The 17623-nt window shown below is 47.9% G+C and overlaps 1 protein-coding gene across 3 annotated transcripts in view; it reads left to right on the top strand.

Annotated features, from left to right (window-relative positions):
• Nucleotides 1–10458, top strand: part of LOC147251806 (neuropilin-2-like) — a 111790-nt gene extending 101332 nt beyond the window's left edge. For all 3 annotated transcript variants that reach the window (XM_086219739.1, XM_086219738.1, XM_086219740.1), the window contains 2 exons: nucleotides 1016–1075; nucleotides 4973–10458. In XM_086219739.1, coding sequence (XP_086075865.1) covers nucleotides 1016–1075; nucleotides 4973–5301 — 389 coding nt within the window. In that variant the 3' untranslated portion in view covers nucleotides 5302–10458. The remainder of the gene's footprint in view (nucleotides 1–1015; nucleotides 1076–4972) is intronic.
• The last annotated feature ends 7165 nt before the right edge of the window (nucleotides 10459–17623 follow it).

Genomic DNA, 17623 nt, shown 5'->3' with positions numbered 1-17623 from the left:
CACTTGGTTCAGAAGCCGATTTGAGGGTCAGACGATTAAGTAACAAAGCGTGTTCTGAGTAGATTTTTGTCGTTTGAGAAATGCTGAACTGTTTATGAAGGGTTTGATCTGGAGACGCCACATTTTAATATTGTCTTAAAGGAAAAAAAAATGACTTTATCTTAGCGAGGAAATGAGGCTCTGTATCATCGTTCACATCTGCTAAATTAGTTTTTCACCTACGGATATCTTTTGAATATCTATTACGGTTTCACCTCATAATATGTTTTTGGTTCAGACAATGAATATTTATCAGCCGCAGAGATATTTCAGTCTCTTTTTTTATTTTTCTTCTTCTTCTTCTTCTTCCTCTTCTTCTTCTTCTTGGAATTATATTATCAATCTCCTTAAATAAAACCGAATTAAAGCAGCAGCACTGAGCTTTTCAAACCACGCAAAGCCTCTGCACTTCAGCCTGCCTCAGAAATATGAAGTGATATTTTAGCTCGTTGAATTTCACGGTCCTGGAATAAAAAGATTGTGTATGTGGAGATAATAAAAGTCATATTTTTCTATTACACTGTTTTGTGTGTGTGTTTGTTTTTCTTTCTTTCTCTCTCTCTCTCTCCCCCCCCCCAGCCTCCTCCTCTCTGTTCCCTATCTTACAGACAGTCAGCTCTGTTTTTACTTTTAAGAAAATAAAAACGAGCGATGCTTATCACATAATGGAACTGCTTTATGCAGGTTGTCACCAGGAAACGTTTGGTAAAGCTGGATGTTATTTTCTCCTGACAGACGGAGAGCAGATTCAGTAACGGAACTCTTTATGGGAGATATGTTCCCCTGATCTCTTTAGAAAGTTTAAACAAGTTTGATTTCCATTTACAAATGTAGGGACGTTATCTGGATGTGGGCGTATATATACATATATATACATATATCTATATGTGTGTGTGTGTGTGTGTGTGTGTGTGTGTGTATCTGCCGCGCCTGGATGGTTGAGATTACTTCCATTCTTCTCTCTGTGTTGTTACAGATCCCAGGCCTATGGATTTTGGCAAAGACCCTGTTTTCAACAAGCCGTCCCTCAACGAAGGTGAGGTTTGAAGTCCTCCCCTCTCAACCTGGTTTACAGCTCAGAGAATAACGGCGGAATAGGGAGCAGAGGCGCGCCCCGCGGCTCTTCATTTCACCTGTGAATCTCCCGGGGGGGGGGGGGGGGGGGGGGGAGCCTGTGGCAGCAGCGACAGACAGTCCCAGTGTGAGGCTTTTACAGTGAGAGCGAGCGCTGTTTCTCTGTATGGGTGTGTTATTTCCTCTTTTATCTTTCGTGGCAGACAGAGTGAAGTCGACAGCTTCCTCCTGGCAACTCAAACAATGTCTGTCTGTAACAATCATGTTTTTGTGTGTGTGTGTGAGTGTGTATCTGTAAATAATACGGGCTGTATTCTCCTGCCAATGCAGATGATTGAGGTGGAAATCAGTTCTTTTGCTGTTTGGTTTAGCCTGCGGTGGGAGGAGAGGAGAGGACAGGAGAGGAGAGGACAGGAGAGGAGAGGAGGAGAGGAGAGGAGAGGAGAGGACAGGAGAGGAGAGGACAGGAGAGGAGAGGAGGAGAGGACAGGAGAGGAGAGGACAGGAGAGGACAGGAGAGGAGAGGACAGGAGAGGAGAAGCTCAGGATGCTTTTAAAGGGGCACACCCGCCCATTCACTACCATTCAGTATGCCGAGCTAACTAGCGGTCAGCTGGTCTCTGAGGGTCTCCGCTCCCCAACGCAGGTCTGAGGAGAGGCGGGGATCTATCCTCCTGTCTGATTCTGGAGGGGGGCGGGGGGAGAATAAGTTTCCTCTCCTGTGGGTGGTTTTCCCTCTGCACGATGTCTTCATGAATTAACGTCTCTCGCACTGAAGCCCTCGACAAAACCATCCAAGCAGTGTCCTGCCGTGCTCAGGGCTGCCAGGTTAACCTCTGCGCTTCGACGGAGTTGCTTCTCGTCACACTTCTTGAGTCCGGTTCACCACAGCAGTCGCCAGGAAAAATGGCACGCGTGTGTGTGTGTGTGTGTGTGTGTGCAATTTCAGCCACATGGGTGTGTTTTAGCCTCCTGACAGATAGAAATAGAATACGTGGGCTTCCTCACCTCCCTTCATAAAACAGGTCTGTTTACTGCTCTTCTGCGTGTGTGTGTGTCTCTATAAAACACTCCTAATGCAGCACTTAATTTCGGATTTGCTTCTTCATGTGTCTACATTCATTAGGTGGATTAACACGCGCATTATACCGAGTAGATGTGCACACTCGAACACACACAACGCACACCAGAGAGCATTTACAGTAATTAAATTCATGATGTTTTCAAATTTTTAAAGTCATCGACAACAACTGGGGCTGCGGGTTTGAGCGTTAGTTGTTGTGGAATATCATTTACCTCTCCCTAAACCGACATTTTAATATATTTTAACTCTCAGTTCCCAACTGGCGGATCCTTGAAACTTTGAGAGTCGTGTAGCCCTCCAGGTGAACATGAAGTCTCTTTGTTTTTGTGCGCGATTCACGATCAGTGAGCTGGAAAGCGGCGTCCGCGGTGTTTCTCCGTCGCTGCTTTACCTCCCAACAACAGGTGCCTCCTCATCCTGCTCCTTCTATGTGCACTTTGGGCAGATTCTCCTCCTCTCTTGTTGTTCCTCCCTCTCTCTCTCTGGAGTCACTCCACCCCCCCCCCCCCGTCTTTCTCTTGCGCAAGCTGCTTCATTTCCTCCCTCTGTCTGTCAAATCACTCCATTTCCTCCCTCTCTCTCTCTCTCCCTCTGGAGCAGCTCCATCTCCTCTCTCTCTCTGGAGCAGCTCCATCTCCTCCCTCTCTCTCTGGAGCAGCTCCATCTCCTCCCTCTCTCTCTCTCCCTCTGGAGCAGCTCGATCTCCTCTCTCTCTCTGGAGCAGCTCCATCTCCTCCCTCTCTCTGGAGCAGCTCCATCTCCTCCCTCTCTCTGGAGCAGCTCCATCTCCTCCCTCTCTCTCTCTCCCTCTGGGAGCAGCTCCATCTCCTCTCTCTCTCAGGAGCAGCTCCATCTCCTCCCCTCTCTCTGGAGCAGCTCCATCTCTCCCTCTCTACTCTGGAGCAGCTCCATCTTCTCCCTCTCTCTGGAGCAGCTCCATCTTCTCCCTCTCTCTGGAGCAGCTCCATCTTCTCCCTCTCTCTGGAGCAGCTCCATCTCCTCCCTCTCTCTCTCTCTCCCTCTGGAGCAGCTCCATCTTCTCCCTCTCTCTGGAGCAGCTCCATCTCCTCTCTCTCTCTGAGCAGCTCCATCTCTCCTCTCTCTCTCTAGAGCAGCTCCATCTCTCCCTCTCTCTCTCTCTCCCTCTGGAGCAGCTCCATCTTCTCCCTCTCTCTGGAGCAGCTCCACCTCCTCCCTCTCTCTCTCTCTCCTCTGGAGCAGCTCCATCTTCTCCCTCTCTCTGGAGCAGCTCCATCTCCTCCCTCTCTCTCTCTCTCCCTCTGGAGCAGCTCCATCTTCTCCCTCTCTCTGGAGCAGCTCCATCTCCTCCCTCTCTCTCTCTCTCTATCTGGAGCAGCTCCATCTCTCCCTCTCTCTCTCTGGAGCAGCTCCATCTTCTCCCTCTCTCTCTCTAGAGCAGCTCCATCTCCTCCCTCTCTCTCTCTCTCTGGAGCAGCTCCATCTCCTCCCTCTCTCTCTCTCTGGAGCAGCTCCATCTCCTCCATCTCCCTCTCTCTCTCTCTCTGGAGCAGCTCCATCTCCTCCCTCTCCATCTCTCTCTCTCACTGGAGCAGCTCCATCTCCTCTCTCTCCCTCTCTCTCTCTGGAGCAGCTCCATCTCCTCCCTCTCCCTCTCTCTCTGGAGCAGCTCCATCTCCTCCCTCTCTCTCTCTCTCTGGAGCAGCTCCATCTCCTCCCTCTCTCTCTCTCTCTCTGGAGCAGCTCCATCTCCTCCCTCTCTCTGGAGCAGCTCCATCTCCTCCCTCTCTCTCTCTGGAGCAGCTCCATCTCCTCTGTCTCTCTCCCTCTCTCTCTCTGGAGCAGCTCCATCTCCTCTCTCTCTCTCTCTCTCTATCTGGAGCAGCTCCATCTCCTCTCTCTCTCTCTCTCTGGACCAGCTCCATCTCCTCCCTCTCTCTCTGGAGCAGCTCCATCTCCTCCCTCTCTCTCTCTCTCTGGAGCAGCTCCATCTCCTCCCTCTCTCTCTCTCTGGAGCAGCTCCATCTCCTCCATCTCCCTCTCTCTCTCTCTCCCTGGAGCAGCTCCATCTCCTCCCTCTCCATCTCTCTCTCTCACTGGAGCAGCTCCATCTCCTCTCTCTCCTCTCTCTCTCTGGAGCAGCTCCATCTCCTCCCTCTCCCTCTCTCTCTGGAGCAGCTCCATCTCCTCCCTCTCTCTCTGGAGCAGCTCCATCTCCTCTCTCTCTCTCTCTGGAGCAGCTCCATCTCCTCCCTCTCCCTCTCTCTCTGGAGCAGCTCCATCTCCTCTCTCTCTCTCTCTGGAGCAGCTCCATCTCCTCCCTCTCCCTCTCTCTCTGGAGCAGCTCCATCTCCTCCCTCTCTCTCTGGAGCAGCTCCATCTCCTCTCTCTCTCTCTCTGGAGCAGCTCCATCTCCTCCCCCTCTTTGTCCGTTGAATTCTTCTCATCCAGTCTCTTATTCTTCTGCTCAGTCAGTCTTGCTTACGCTGCCTACACTGCCATCTGCTGACAGAGCTGAACAGCCTCGTTTATTGACTCCAAACCAGTTGACGTCAACACGTTTCCTCTTGGTTACGTTTACTCATCTCACCTCATTCTTGCCTCGACGTAAGAGAACCACCGGTCATGACCTCATGAAAAAGCAGGAAAATACACAAAATGCTGTGTTTGTGTGTGTGTGTGTGTGTGTGTGTGTGTGTGTGTGTGTGTGTGTGTGTGTGTGTGTGTGTGTGTGTGATACAAATTACATGTTCCTGCTTGCATTTTACAACATGCCCTTTGCTGTTCTTTCTCCAGAATATCTCTTCCCAGGGTGGCCGTCCTCCTTCTCTACTCCCTCCTCATCAGACCTGGACCCTCCCTCCGTCACCCTGGTGTCAGAGAAGGACAAGGACAACGCCTGGCTGTACACGCTGGACCCTATCCTCCTCACCATCATTGTCATGAGCTCTCTGGGCGTCCTGCTGGGCGCCGTGTGTGCTGGACTTCTACTCTACTGCACCTGCTCCTACAGCGGACTCTCCTCACGCTCCTCTACCACGCTGGAGAACTACAACTTCGAGTTGTATGACGGCATCAAACATAAAGTGAAGATAAACCAACAGAAGTGCTGCTCGGAGGCGTGAAGAGGCGGAGGAGGAGGAGGAGGAGGACAATGGGGAAAGAGATGCATTGTGTTCCCTTGCAATTGTTCCTAGTATGGATGAGGAAAAACAAGAAAAAGAAGCACTATCTGTTGTTCCAGTGTCTCCTAGTATCCCGCTTCTCCCTTGCTCTGATGTCTAATGGGGGTTACAGAGTTCCCCCACCTGTTTGTGTGCCAGTAGGAACATGTGACCTTGAGCTACCCTACATGCTTTGAGGCCTGACATGGGGGTCTCTCCCCTGCCCACAGTATCATATCTCCTCAGCCTGTAGGAGAGAGCCTGCTTGATTCTTAAAGCCTGTGAATGAATGAATGAAGGAATGAATAAATCCTGTTGAAATAACCCGCCGGCCACTGGAATGAAGCTCAGAGGACGGGACACGAGCGCCCCGTGACAATCTGGACATTTGGGCCACAAGTGACAGCGGCCGTCTGGGTCACACAAAAAAAACCCCAACACATTGGTGATGCGATTCTGGAAGAAGATATTAAGCATCTTGAAGTCTGAGTGGTAGCCATTGCAGAGGGGCGATGATGTCAAACACGTCCTCATCAGCTTGAATTTGAATGTGGACGATGGAGAAAGCATGAAGACTTTGAACACCAGTGGACCGTGGGTCATTCTGACTGAAATCAACACATATCAAAGAGAATGCCTGTCCACGAAAGACGTTTAAAAGATATCAAACTCAAATGAATCTAAATTTCTAAGAAGGGGGGGGGAGGAAAAACAAAAAAGAGGATGAGAAAGGACATTTTATTTTATTTTCTGAGTTCCTGAGTCCATTTTCCTGCCGTGCGGCGTCCGCTCGCTCCTTTGTTCCGCCTTCAGTCTGCGCTCCGTGAATCCAGTGGCATAGAAGAGTTAACGGTGACTGTTTTTGTTCTGTTTTAGAGTTTAGGGGAAAAAAAAGTGTAAAGAAAAGCCAGCTTTAGTTTGTAGCCAACCTGTTAAGTTCTTACCTTTTCTTTTCTCTCTCTCTTATTTTTATTTATTTTTATTTTTTTTAAATTTAGCATTGTGTTGGATTTTAGGGCTTCGGCACATTTTCCATTTTCAGGTTATCAATCTTTAAAAAAAAAAAAAGAGAGTGAGACAAAACAGAGGATGAAAGAGAAAATCAGAGGTGTATCTAAATCTAACATGATGTTATGGAGTTGTGCTTTAGATTCTAGTCTTTGATATCTATATATAAATATATATATATAGATATATATATATTCCCCCCCCCCTTTGCGTTTCAGACTGTATGATGGACGGACACTGTGTGAACTAATTGTCAGTGATTGTTTTATTGCAACCTATGGATTGCCAAAGAGTTGTGTCTGTGCACGGGGGAGGGAGGGGGGGAGGTGTGTGAACAAGTGTTACAAGCGGTCAGGCTGAGAGAGAGGAATCACCCTGCCTTTTATCTACCGCTCTTAAACCCCTAAATGAAGGACACTCAAAAGTGGAAGGACGACTGAAGAGAAGAGTGGAAACTTTATTGGACACACAATCAAGCCTTAAGCTAACTACAGTATACGCTGTATCGGAGGACAGCCATCGAGGAGGGCCAGTGCTGCTGGAGACGAGGAGGAGGACACTCATACTCACAAAGAGGACAGACAGGGAGGCGGCGAGAGAGAGAGAGAGGGAGAGAGAGAGAGACAGGGAGAGAGGTGGTGTTTAGATGCAGGAGAAGTCCCAGTGTGAGTCCTGATATTAACCCTGGTCATGTCTGCGGGGGGTAACGGATAGAAGTTAGCATTGTTCAATATCCAGGACCCTCGTCCCAGAGTCAGTGGGATTTTTTGTTTTTGTTTTTGTTAACCCAGCAGCCATGAATCGAAGGGTTTCGAGTCTTAAAAATAGTGGTTGCTGACAAAATAAGCTAACTGTGGTGACCGGTAGCATAACGTTAGCTCGGTGCTTTGAGCAGATGGGATTTATGCTTCAAAAAAAAAAAAATCATAAAGTGACAGTGATTTGGAAAGGTTATCTTGCGAGTTGGGCCCATGCCAGTCTCAAAGTGTTGTTCACCACAGAGTTTATTTTAAGCCATGATCCAAAATCCAAAAACGGAGATCCCAGTGGTTTTAGGCGAGGGGACCCGCGGTGACGCTAACTTCCGAGTCGGTCTACCAAAACATGTCGCCTGCTCGCTACTGGACCTAATTAGATGATACATAGCACCAAGCCATCATGTCGGTTTATCTAAAATAAAACAGTCTGGTGTCACATTCAAAGTAACCTGTGGAGCTTTGGGCTGCTGGTAGCGCCACACGGGACACGTTATCATAATTTAGTCAAAACAGTCTGGCAAAAAACATGGCCTGCTTGATTAAAAAGGAAAGCTTTGTAAGTGTTTTAATTAAATTAGCTCATTTGTCATCTTAAAGGAATACGTCAACCAAATGTCATAACTTGTGTATCAGTTGCTATTTGATTTTTTTTATAATTCTTCCACAATAAATTAATAATAGGTAGTGAATCCCGCTGTAACGCAACTCCACAGGGTACTTTAAATGTCTTCACTTGTTTTGAATGAAGGAATTCACTCGATAAACATATCTGAACTATAACCAAATACTTTTTCTGATCATAACAAACTAAATGTAAAACATCTTCCCGGCGCAGGAGAGGAAACACATACACATCTACCCTCTGAATATATCAATATAACTACTACGCTACTGTACCTCCTAATGGGATTCAGATGAAGGAATTACTGCGTTTTTGTAGTATAATGAGTCCATCTTTAAAATGTGGCGGCAAACTAATTTCATTTATCTATTTTTTTTTTCCCTTGGAATGAAAGAGAAACTTAAAATGCTCTTGGAAATGCGTTTGACTGCTCTGCGTTTTTTTTTTTTTTTTGTGCATGTAAACAGACAAAAACACGGAGAGGTGAGAGATGGAGAGAACGGAAAGATGAACCCAACTAAAGCGAGCGAGTGGAGAAAGATGGAGGGTGAAGAAAGCAGAGGGGGAGCCACCTCAGTCACTGGGTGTTTACCTGCGCGCTATATTTCTGGAAGTAACCGTATGCCAGGTTAAGTAAATTTCGTGCCAACAGCGCAAACAGATTTTTTGGGCCTTTTTCTGAATTTCACGTATTTCAGTCGGTTTCGGTGGGGGGAGGATGTCGTCTCTGCTGTTTGCGGATGACGTGGTCCTCTTAGCTCCATCGAGCCACGACCTCCAGCTCTTGCTGGGACAGCTCGCAGCCGAATGTGAAGCGGCTGGGATGAGAATCAGCACCTCCAAGTCTGAGGCCATGGTCCTCAGCTGGAAAAGGGTTGCCTGCCAGCTCCAGGTCGGAGGCCTCAGGTGGAGGAGTTTAAGTATCTCGGGGTGGATTAGATGGAGCGGGGGATTGACAGGCGGATTTGGGCGGCATCCGCAGTGATGTGGGCGCTAAACCAGTCCGTTGTGGTAAAGGGGGAGCTTAGCCAAAAGGCAAGGCTCTCAATTTACCAGTCAATCTATGTTCCAACCCTCACCTATGGTCATGAGCTTTGGGTAATGACCGAAAGATCGCGGATACAAGCGGCCGAAATGAGTTTCCTCCACAGGGTGGCTGGACTCTCCCTTAGAGACAGGGTGAGAAGCTCAGTCATTCAGGAGGGACTCAGAGTAGAGCCGCTGCTGCTGCTCCATGTTGAGTCAGTTGAGGGGGTTCGGGCATCTGGTGAGGATGCCTCCTGGACGCCTCCGTCAGAAGGTTTTCCAGGCATGTCCGACCAGGGGGAGGCCTCTGGGCCGACCCAGGACTCGCTGGAGGGATTATCTCTATCGCTCAGCTAGCTTGACCACCAGAAGAGCTGGTGGAAGTGGCTGGGGAGAGGACAGTCTGGGCTTCCTTGCTGAGGCTGCTGCCCCTGCGAACCGGACCAGCCTGATAAACGGAGGAGGACGAGGACGACGACAACAGCGTTTTTCAGTCAGAACTCTGGATAAACGCTGATATTTGTCCAGTTTGGTGGAGAAAAACGAGTCATGATTAACAAGTGATAAAAAGGTCGTATTGATCAGCACACGTGACATAGCGAGTGCAGAGAAACACTTGGTTTCCTTCATCCGCTGTGAAATCTCAGAGTGTGTAATACTCCAACCAGACATGACGGAAACAAAGAGAAAAATTTGGTTCCACTTTTTCTCTAAACAAGATTATTAGTGGAATATTAATCAGGACCCTGTAATTTCCAGATGAAGAGCTGAACCCAGAGTGCTAGCGGCTAGGCTAGTTCCTGCATGCAAGCGACGCCACAGACGCCTCTCTGCTTTTTTCATTCTCCTCTTTGATCCCGTTGAGTGTTTTGTTTGTTTGTTTGTTTTATTTATTTAAATTTTTTTTTATCAGTGAAATATCCAGGTTAAATTGATGGCACCAAGAATCAAACTAATCACTCTTTGTATCTTTGGTTGGAACCTGAAACGTCTTCTTGTCTTTCTCCTTCGTTTCTCTGTATTCGTGGACACGCGTGGGTACAACCAGGAGGCCGGAGAAAATAACGAGGAGGAGGGGATGTATTGAAAATAAAAAAGGGTGTTAAAGTTTGGAAAGAGAGAACAGTTGAGGGAGAGATGGAGGCTTTTCTGTCCATCTTACTGTGTTTTCATTGGACTGTTTTCCAAGTGCCTTGGAGCTCTCATGTCATGTCTTTCTATTCATCATCATTCTCTCTCTGTCTGTCTCTCTCTCTCTCTCTCACACACACACACACACACACACGCATGTGCAAAACTGCAAGACACGAATGAAAGATGTGAGACATTATGGCTACAAGTTAACACACACACACACACACACACACACACACCTTGTCAGTTGTTTCTCTCTCTCCCGCTTGACTAACTTCTGGAAGACGACCAGATAGTATTACCTCTTCTGTCTTGATGGACACACACATACACAAATCCACACTACATTGACACACACACACACACACACACACACACACCCCTACGGCACTGGCCAGATAACTCAAACTGTTGTTTGTAGACTTTGTACAGAAAATGTCTTTTTTAATGTTATTATTATTATTTAATAAAGGCTAAATAACAAGTGATGTGGTTGTTGCTGTGTGTATGCTTGTGTGTGTGTGTTTCTTTGAAATAACCGCTGTAAACCACCATTAATTAACCCGATAGTTCCTCTGCACATCAAAGTCTTCCTTTGAGGAGACGCGTTCGTCTAATTCGGACTGAAATTTGCTTTTAGTGATCTATTTCTGAAAGGATAAGATTAGATTTAGTGTCTTTCACCTGGATTTTACATCCCGTCGTCGTCGTTCTGCGTCCCCTTCACACTGCAAACGGCAACGTTACTCATTAAAAGTGAAATTTTGACAGTAAGGATTTTACCGGCGGCTACACCGGAGAAGAGGACAGCAGACGAGAGACGTGAATCTGTTGCCAAATTTGAATTCATAAACATTGCTAGCAGGCGTCCAGGTAGTACAGCGGTTTATTGTGTTGCCTACCACCAGGGGCAGGGTCACTGGTTCAGTTCCCCCTGTTGCCCCGAGCTGGGGCAGTTGTCTATGTTTCAGGTACGTGTCTCGGTCGCAGCCCTACTGCCCCCTCTGGTTGGATGGGGCACCTGTCCAGGAGATACGTAGCAGATATATGAACACACAGAAGTGGGAAGTTACAGAACAATAAATTGGAGGAAAAATCTGTATGCAAAGGTGGAGGGAGCAACAGATAGTTTGATGGAAAGAGGACTCGGGAGACGAGCCTGTGGCAAGCGTTACCTTCCAGTGCCTGTGTCTGTCGATCTGGACCCTCAGAGCTCGTGTATGTCCGCGTTGAAATACAGCAGCCAGTTTTACTCCGACTGAACGACTTGCAGGAGGTGAAGGTTTTGTTCTGCTTCCTCTCCACCTCCACCGTCCCGTGTTTGGAATTCTGAGCTGGGGCCTGAAAGCAGCGCCGCAAGTTAGCCCACGGTTTCACACCTCAGCTCAGGTAAACGGACGCGCAGGTGATGAAGGAAATCATCGTTATTGTGCGGCAGCAATAAAAAAAAGTCTCCATCTTCCTCCCCACCTCGCCCGCCTTCTCTCTCTCTCACTCTCACTCGCTCTCTGTCTCACAGGGCGTTTCTGCTGTTTGTACCCACGAGAGGCCAAAGCTTGAAGGATCAAAGATTCTCTCCGTTTAATCGAGCTGCAAAAGCTTTGCGTCTAATTAACACGTGCTGGTGAAGAAGAAGAAGAAGAAGAAGAAGAAAAAACACACACTCGCCAAGCTGCTGGAGATTAGCCGCGAGATCACAATGAGAAATTTGTCGCCCACTCAGTTTTTTTTATCTTAAAATGTATGAGAATAATGATGGAACAAAAATGATGACATTTTGGGATAAGTAGCTTAATGTTGGGCATGACGTACTTACGTGGTGCGCTGCGTGTGTGTGCGTGTGTGTGTGTGAATCTGAACGTTTGGCTATAATGCCGCGGTGCGCCGTGATAGTTTGGTTGTTCTCGGTGCTCATTAAATGCATCACACACCGTCCCAAACCACTAATCATTGCTCCATTTTACTGCTTTTTAACGGCCTTAAAAGTGTACACAGACACGCATTAAAGTTCAGTTTGTGCCCCTTAATTAGTTTAGATCGCCGTTATCACCGATCTCGCCGCATCAGCGTTTCTTCCCTACTTTCGTCTCCATCTCATCCCTCCCCTCATTTATTTATTTATTCATTCATCACTTCCTCATCTCCTCCAGAGACCGACCTGGTTCTCACGCTTCCTCCCGACACGTAAACACGCACGACGGTACGTGCAGGCTTACAGGAACAGATTCATCTAAGTTTCCACAACACGCGGTGAACGTACCGAAGTAGGGAAACTAGTAAAAAGTAAATCAGTGTAGCCTGAACGTGCACACACACACACACACACACACACACACACACACACACACTTCAGACATGTCTCTGGTGGTTGGCATTTGCTCAAAGTCTGACCTACTAACACAGATTTTATATACAAGTCAATGATTGCACACACACACACACACACACACACACACACACACACACACACATACACTTAATACGCACGTGCATAACAAGTTAAGGTTTTGCTTTACAGTTGAACTAGTAAACAATGCAAATCTGCACATTTGACAGCTGCATTAAAAAAAGGGTCTTGATTCATTCCGATAAGCCAAACTATGAAATAAGATGATATTATTTGAAAGTAATTTTAGACTCATTTTTCTTTAGAATATCAGCTTTTCAAAGAAACGTGAACCGTGGGTACCCAGGTAACGCAGCGGTCTGTCCTGCTGCCCTCATACTCAGTTCCCTGAGTTGTCTCCAGCCTGGTTTGGGGTCCCTGTCGCTGCACTAGCGCCTCCTCTGGTCGGTCGTGGCACCTATCCGAGGGGGAGGGAACTGGGAGGAACAGCTTGTTCTTCCCACAGCCTACGTGGTCCCGGTGAAACCCCTCGTTATCCCTTGAAAGCGTGCGACCGATGACTCCACGTTTGACGGAGGGTGCTCCCCAGGGTGGTGCAGGGGGCGGAGCAAGAACCAGGTAAGCTGGCAGGGTGATTTAGCAATGAGGAATGGGACAGAAAAACTCCCAAACCTGGGTACCACTGGGAGAGAGAGATGTTCAGGCTCTGACTCCACCTGCTACTCCTCATTCTTTTGCTCTGATACGTCATCTTGTTGTGTTTTTTGTTGTGATTTTTGTCTTCTTCTGCTGTTAAGATGACAAGAATGTGTTTTGGTTTTTTTGATGTCCTGAACCTGCTGGCTGCAAGCTGCCGAATCAGATTACCTTTTATCCCACAGTAGCTTTCTTTTCCCTAACCACACCAGTGCAAACAAAACAAAAAAAGAAAGAAAGGGACAAAAATAGGATTTTTTTGGTATTTTTGTGAATCAAATTACAGTGAAAGGTTTATTGCTGTCAGATCTCTGGGTTCTCATTCTGTCCTCTAGGTGTTGCAACTGTCCCTGAACAGAGAAATATGTCATCTCAGAGGGATGATGTAGTTTTGCAGGCCAAACCAGAGGCATAACCCTCGGCAACAACAACAACAAAAAAGAAGCCAACTGGACTTTAACATTTGATTTAAGCTCTTTGACCTCGGCGACCAGCACTTCTTTTAGGGTTTTTAAGGCGTAAAATGCAGAGCAAACGTAAAAGTGCACAACTTCGACCCCAAATGGCTCTGGATTTCTGGCGACGTCCTGATGCCGGCGAGCCGAGCCGCTCCGTAGCAGCTACCGTTCATAAAGCACACAGAGAAACGGTGGTACTTATTGGCGTCCGTCTGGCGAGCCGGCAGGACGCGGCGACCGAGGGAGAGGCTGATGTCAAATTTCGTAGCAACCGCTGAGATGTCCTGGTTACACGTACAAAGCTGATTTTCTTTCCTTTTTTTTTTGGTCCTTTATTTATTTATTTTATTTAAAAGGTTAAAACCCTGCCAGAGGAAATTTTCCTTAATAATTCCTTCTGTTCTTTGCAGCTTTTACTGCGGCGTCACTCAGAGCGACAAAGAGGGTTCTGGGCCGCTGTGATATATTGGAATGAAAAATGTCACATAATGAAACAGGGAAAGTAATGATGTAAGCCATTCCTGTCATTATGGGGTTTCCAGTAATGCTTCTCTTTTACCGTGTGTGTGTGTGTGTGTGTGTGTGTGTGTGTGTGTGTGTGTGTGTGTGTGTGTGTGTGTTTGCACTCTGTACCTCTCTAAAGGGATGAAAGTCCACTATCATTAATTTTCTAATAATTGCCCCTGGCTTCACATATGAACAAAGCTCCAAAGAATCAATCACAGCAGCCAGCGAGCTTGCGGGACGTGTTCACGCTCTTGTCAGTGCACACGCGTGTGCTTTCCTATGTGTGTGTAGGAGTCTTTTTTTCCTTTCTTTCTTCCTTGTTTCCCAGTGTTGTGTATTTAGCAGCAGCTCAGGGCAATGTGCTTATTGGATTGATGGCAGATTGGTGTGTTATTCATGAGCCGATGGAGAGTGACGGATGACTCTCCTCGTCAGCGCACGCACGTGAATCGACGGGTTCGTTTTGAAAAGTAGCAAAAGAGAAAGTGGCGTATGTGTGGTTTCGCAGTCGATGTTCTGTTGTTTGCGAAATATTTGTGTGACGAGTTTCCTGCCGCAGAGAACAGAGTCCAGGACATGAACAGTCCTGCTAGAGAGGAAAATGTGATTCCTGTCTGGTCGATGGGAGGAAGCTTGGGAGGTAGTCGTGTCGTGTAGGTTTGAGGGAACGCCTGGCGGAACCGAGGGGGTGGAACGAGGAACCTCCCCTTCCTTGGAGCCAGCTGGATTTAACAGGCCTTGCACTGGCAGCGCTCTTCTCCCTCTGCTGCTTCCCCTGCACGTATCACTTCTCAGCTCTCTAGCATCTTTGCGCCGGCCGCGGCGGAGCTTTGGTGGCGCTGAAGACCCTGATGTCCCTGTCGCCCAGGTTACGTCGGTCGCTGCTAAGCTGCTAATCCAGCGAGCCACATTAGCTCCAACACTTGCCTCCATCTACCGATCAATGTCAATATAGACAGACAGAGAGAGAGAATATACACTGCAAACCTCCTGCTCTGCCACATGAGAGGATATTTTGGGCCCAACTCTCCTCCGTACATAGAAAGGGAGCAAAACAATGAGCTCACAACTCTGTCAAATACACGGCTTTCTGCTGAAATATTCGTCCTGATCCGGCAGCTTGGCTCCCGCCACCCTCACACAGTTCCGTCTCCGCCTGCCGGCCACACGCGTGTCTTTACACTCGACTCTTGCGTGTTCCGGGATGGATTCTCGCGTGTTCTCCGGAGTCCAGCTGCAGTTCCTCTCTATTTTGGTTTTGCTTCATTTGACGCTGACGAAAATGAGCGGCGACCATCTCAGTCGTTCCCACAAATTCTGCCTAAACTAACCTGCGAAGGACGCCGCCTCGTGACCATCCGGGAGTAATATAAGATGACGATTTTTACAGCAGTTCTCAGGATGTTCTGGCATCTGAGGGGGGTTCTGTGATCGGCTGCATATTCTTAAATGTAGTTTAACGTCGTGGTGGATGAAAATTCAGTTTTTTATTTGCCAAGACATTTACATTATTCATTACCACACCCTTCCCAAAGTGACTAATTTCTGCAGTCAATCTTAATTTTCATTCCTCGAGCTCTGTATAAATTATCTTTCTGTTTTTCTCATCTCTTCCCTATTTATGCTGCTCCCCCCCCCCCCCCCGCGCCGCCCACCCCCCATATTTTGTCCTCCCTGTCACTCTCTCCCGATAGGCTAAGGAGGCCCTTTTCTTATGAGAACCCTAGATCTCAGACACAGCTTTAGAGGCTCAATATTGTATCATCTATCACTCTGCACAGAGCTGCAGGCAGCGTCGGCCTCGACGGATGGCGAAACAAAATTTACTAGTGGATGACGCCCCGCGTGTGAGGCGGGAGGAGAGACAAAGGGAGTTGGAGGTGCAACTGGACAGAAATGAAGACTGAAATGTGGCAGAGAAAGACGGAGAGGGAGGAGAGGTGGCGACTCGACGGCGGGAAAAAGGGGAGAAAATGCGGTTATTTGGCATGAAAGAAGGAGGAAAGGCAGAAGGAAATGAATGGGAAAGAAAATAGAAAGATGGATGAAGTCAACGTGAAGGCTAATGAGCTTGAGTGATTGAGAGTGTAGAGTGTGTGTGTGTGTGTGTGTGTCTCAGACGTAGTGCTTAAAGGCCAAAGCCTTGCTGCATGTCCATTAGGTGTTTGGTAATGACTGAGGCTGTGTGTGTGTGTGTGTGTGTGTGTGTGTGTGTGTGTGTGTGTGTGTGTGTGTGTGTGTGTGTGTGTGTGTGTGTACGGCGGCTCAGTAATCAACTGTCAGCGTGACTGATAGCTGATCACAGTCGCTGTTTAAACATTTAAAATCTTTCGAGACAGGAGGAGCAGGGAGGGAAGGATGCAGAGACGCGGCGAAACGGAAGACGGAGAGAGAGAGAGAGAGAGAGAGTTTTCAGGGGAGGAATTAATCCCACATAATCTGTAGTACATTCAAAGCCTCGCGTGACCCGAAAGCACAGGTGTGTAGCAACATCCGTGTAACAACTGCCGCTACAGCTGCTTCCTTTTGCTAACGACTCACCAAGCCGTTCTACCAAACTCAGCTCAAATGTCCACTGGAACCCAAGGATGAACCGGAGGATCCGTTGATGCTTGGATGGGCGATGTCACTGTCGCTCACATGACCACGAGACCTCGGGATGCCCCTTTGAGGAAACATTCAACTCACTCGCAAATGTCCACTGGGATTTAAGGACCTACCTTAGCCTCGTTTATGAACCTATCCAGAGAAACTGTAGCAGACCTGTCATGTTACGGTTAACCAGGTGCTCTCCTGCTTCTCTCATACGGGTTTGCGCCAGAATGTTGAATCGGCACCAAGATTATTCCAACTGTCCCAAAACAGAGTGAGAAGGCAAGCAGGAGAACCGGTCATCACGCCACAACACTTGGACGCTGCCATGGACGACAAGGCACCGGTACCGGTGGTCCAGCTGTAGCGTTCTGGCCCAGTAGGGCTACGATTCCAATAACTTGAGTCCCCATCTGCAGAGGTGGAGGCGGAGGAGGGCGGGGGAGGGCGGGAGGGAGGGAGCAGGAGTCACAGATAAATAAAGAATGGAGAAAGTAAAAGTTGCCGTGAATGACAGATGGGTGTGAAAAAAATAAGTCCTTTAGAGAAAAAAGGCATGAAGGACAGAGAAAAACGGAGAGAGGAAAGTGAGACAGAGAAGCAGATTGTGTGTGTGTGTGTGTGTGTGTGTGTGTGTGTGTGTGTGTGTGTGTGTGTGTGTGTGTGTGTTTGTTTTCAAGGCCCAGACAGAAAGTGACTACTCCAACAGTCTGGGTGCTCGACTGTTCTCAGGCTTTATATAATTCAGCCGTTCCGCCATGTCAAGTTCCCCGTCGCAGCCTTGTAGGGTCCGCCACGCCTCCCTTTCTCCTCACTTCCATATATGGGCATCCTGTCCCCCCACGGTGCTCAAAGGGATTATTATGTTTATGTCCGTGCTGCTTCAGTGACCCTGTGACAGAATAGAAGAGAGATTGTTCATGCTATGTCCACCCAGCTCTCTGTGACGGCGAGCTGTCTCCAGTACTTCAGCGTCAGTGTGTGTGTGTGTGTGTGTGTGTGTGTGTGTGTGTGTGTGTGTGTGTGTGTGTTTGGGAGACGAAGGAAAGATTAAAACATCAGATACATGCAAGAACACACATAGTGAAAGCTAAAGTTTGGGAGAGACACTCAATCTCTCTCATGCTCAGAGTCA

This window comes from Aulostomus chinensis, chromosome 12, assembly GCF_037954235.1.
Source record: "Aulostomus chinensis isolate RoL2024-O1b breed Wild chromosome 12, RoL_Achi_v1.0, whole genome shotgun sequence".
In the NCBI taxonomy this organism is placed as follows: Eukaryota; Metazoa; Chordata; class Actinopteri; order Syngnathiformes; family Aulostomidae; genus Aulostomus; species Aulostomus chinensis.
This window is presented reverse-complemented; position numbering and strand designations above follow the sequence as displayed.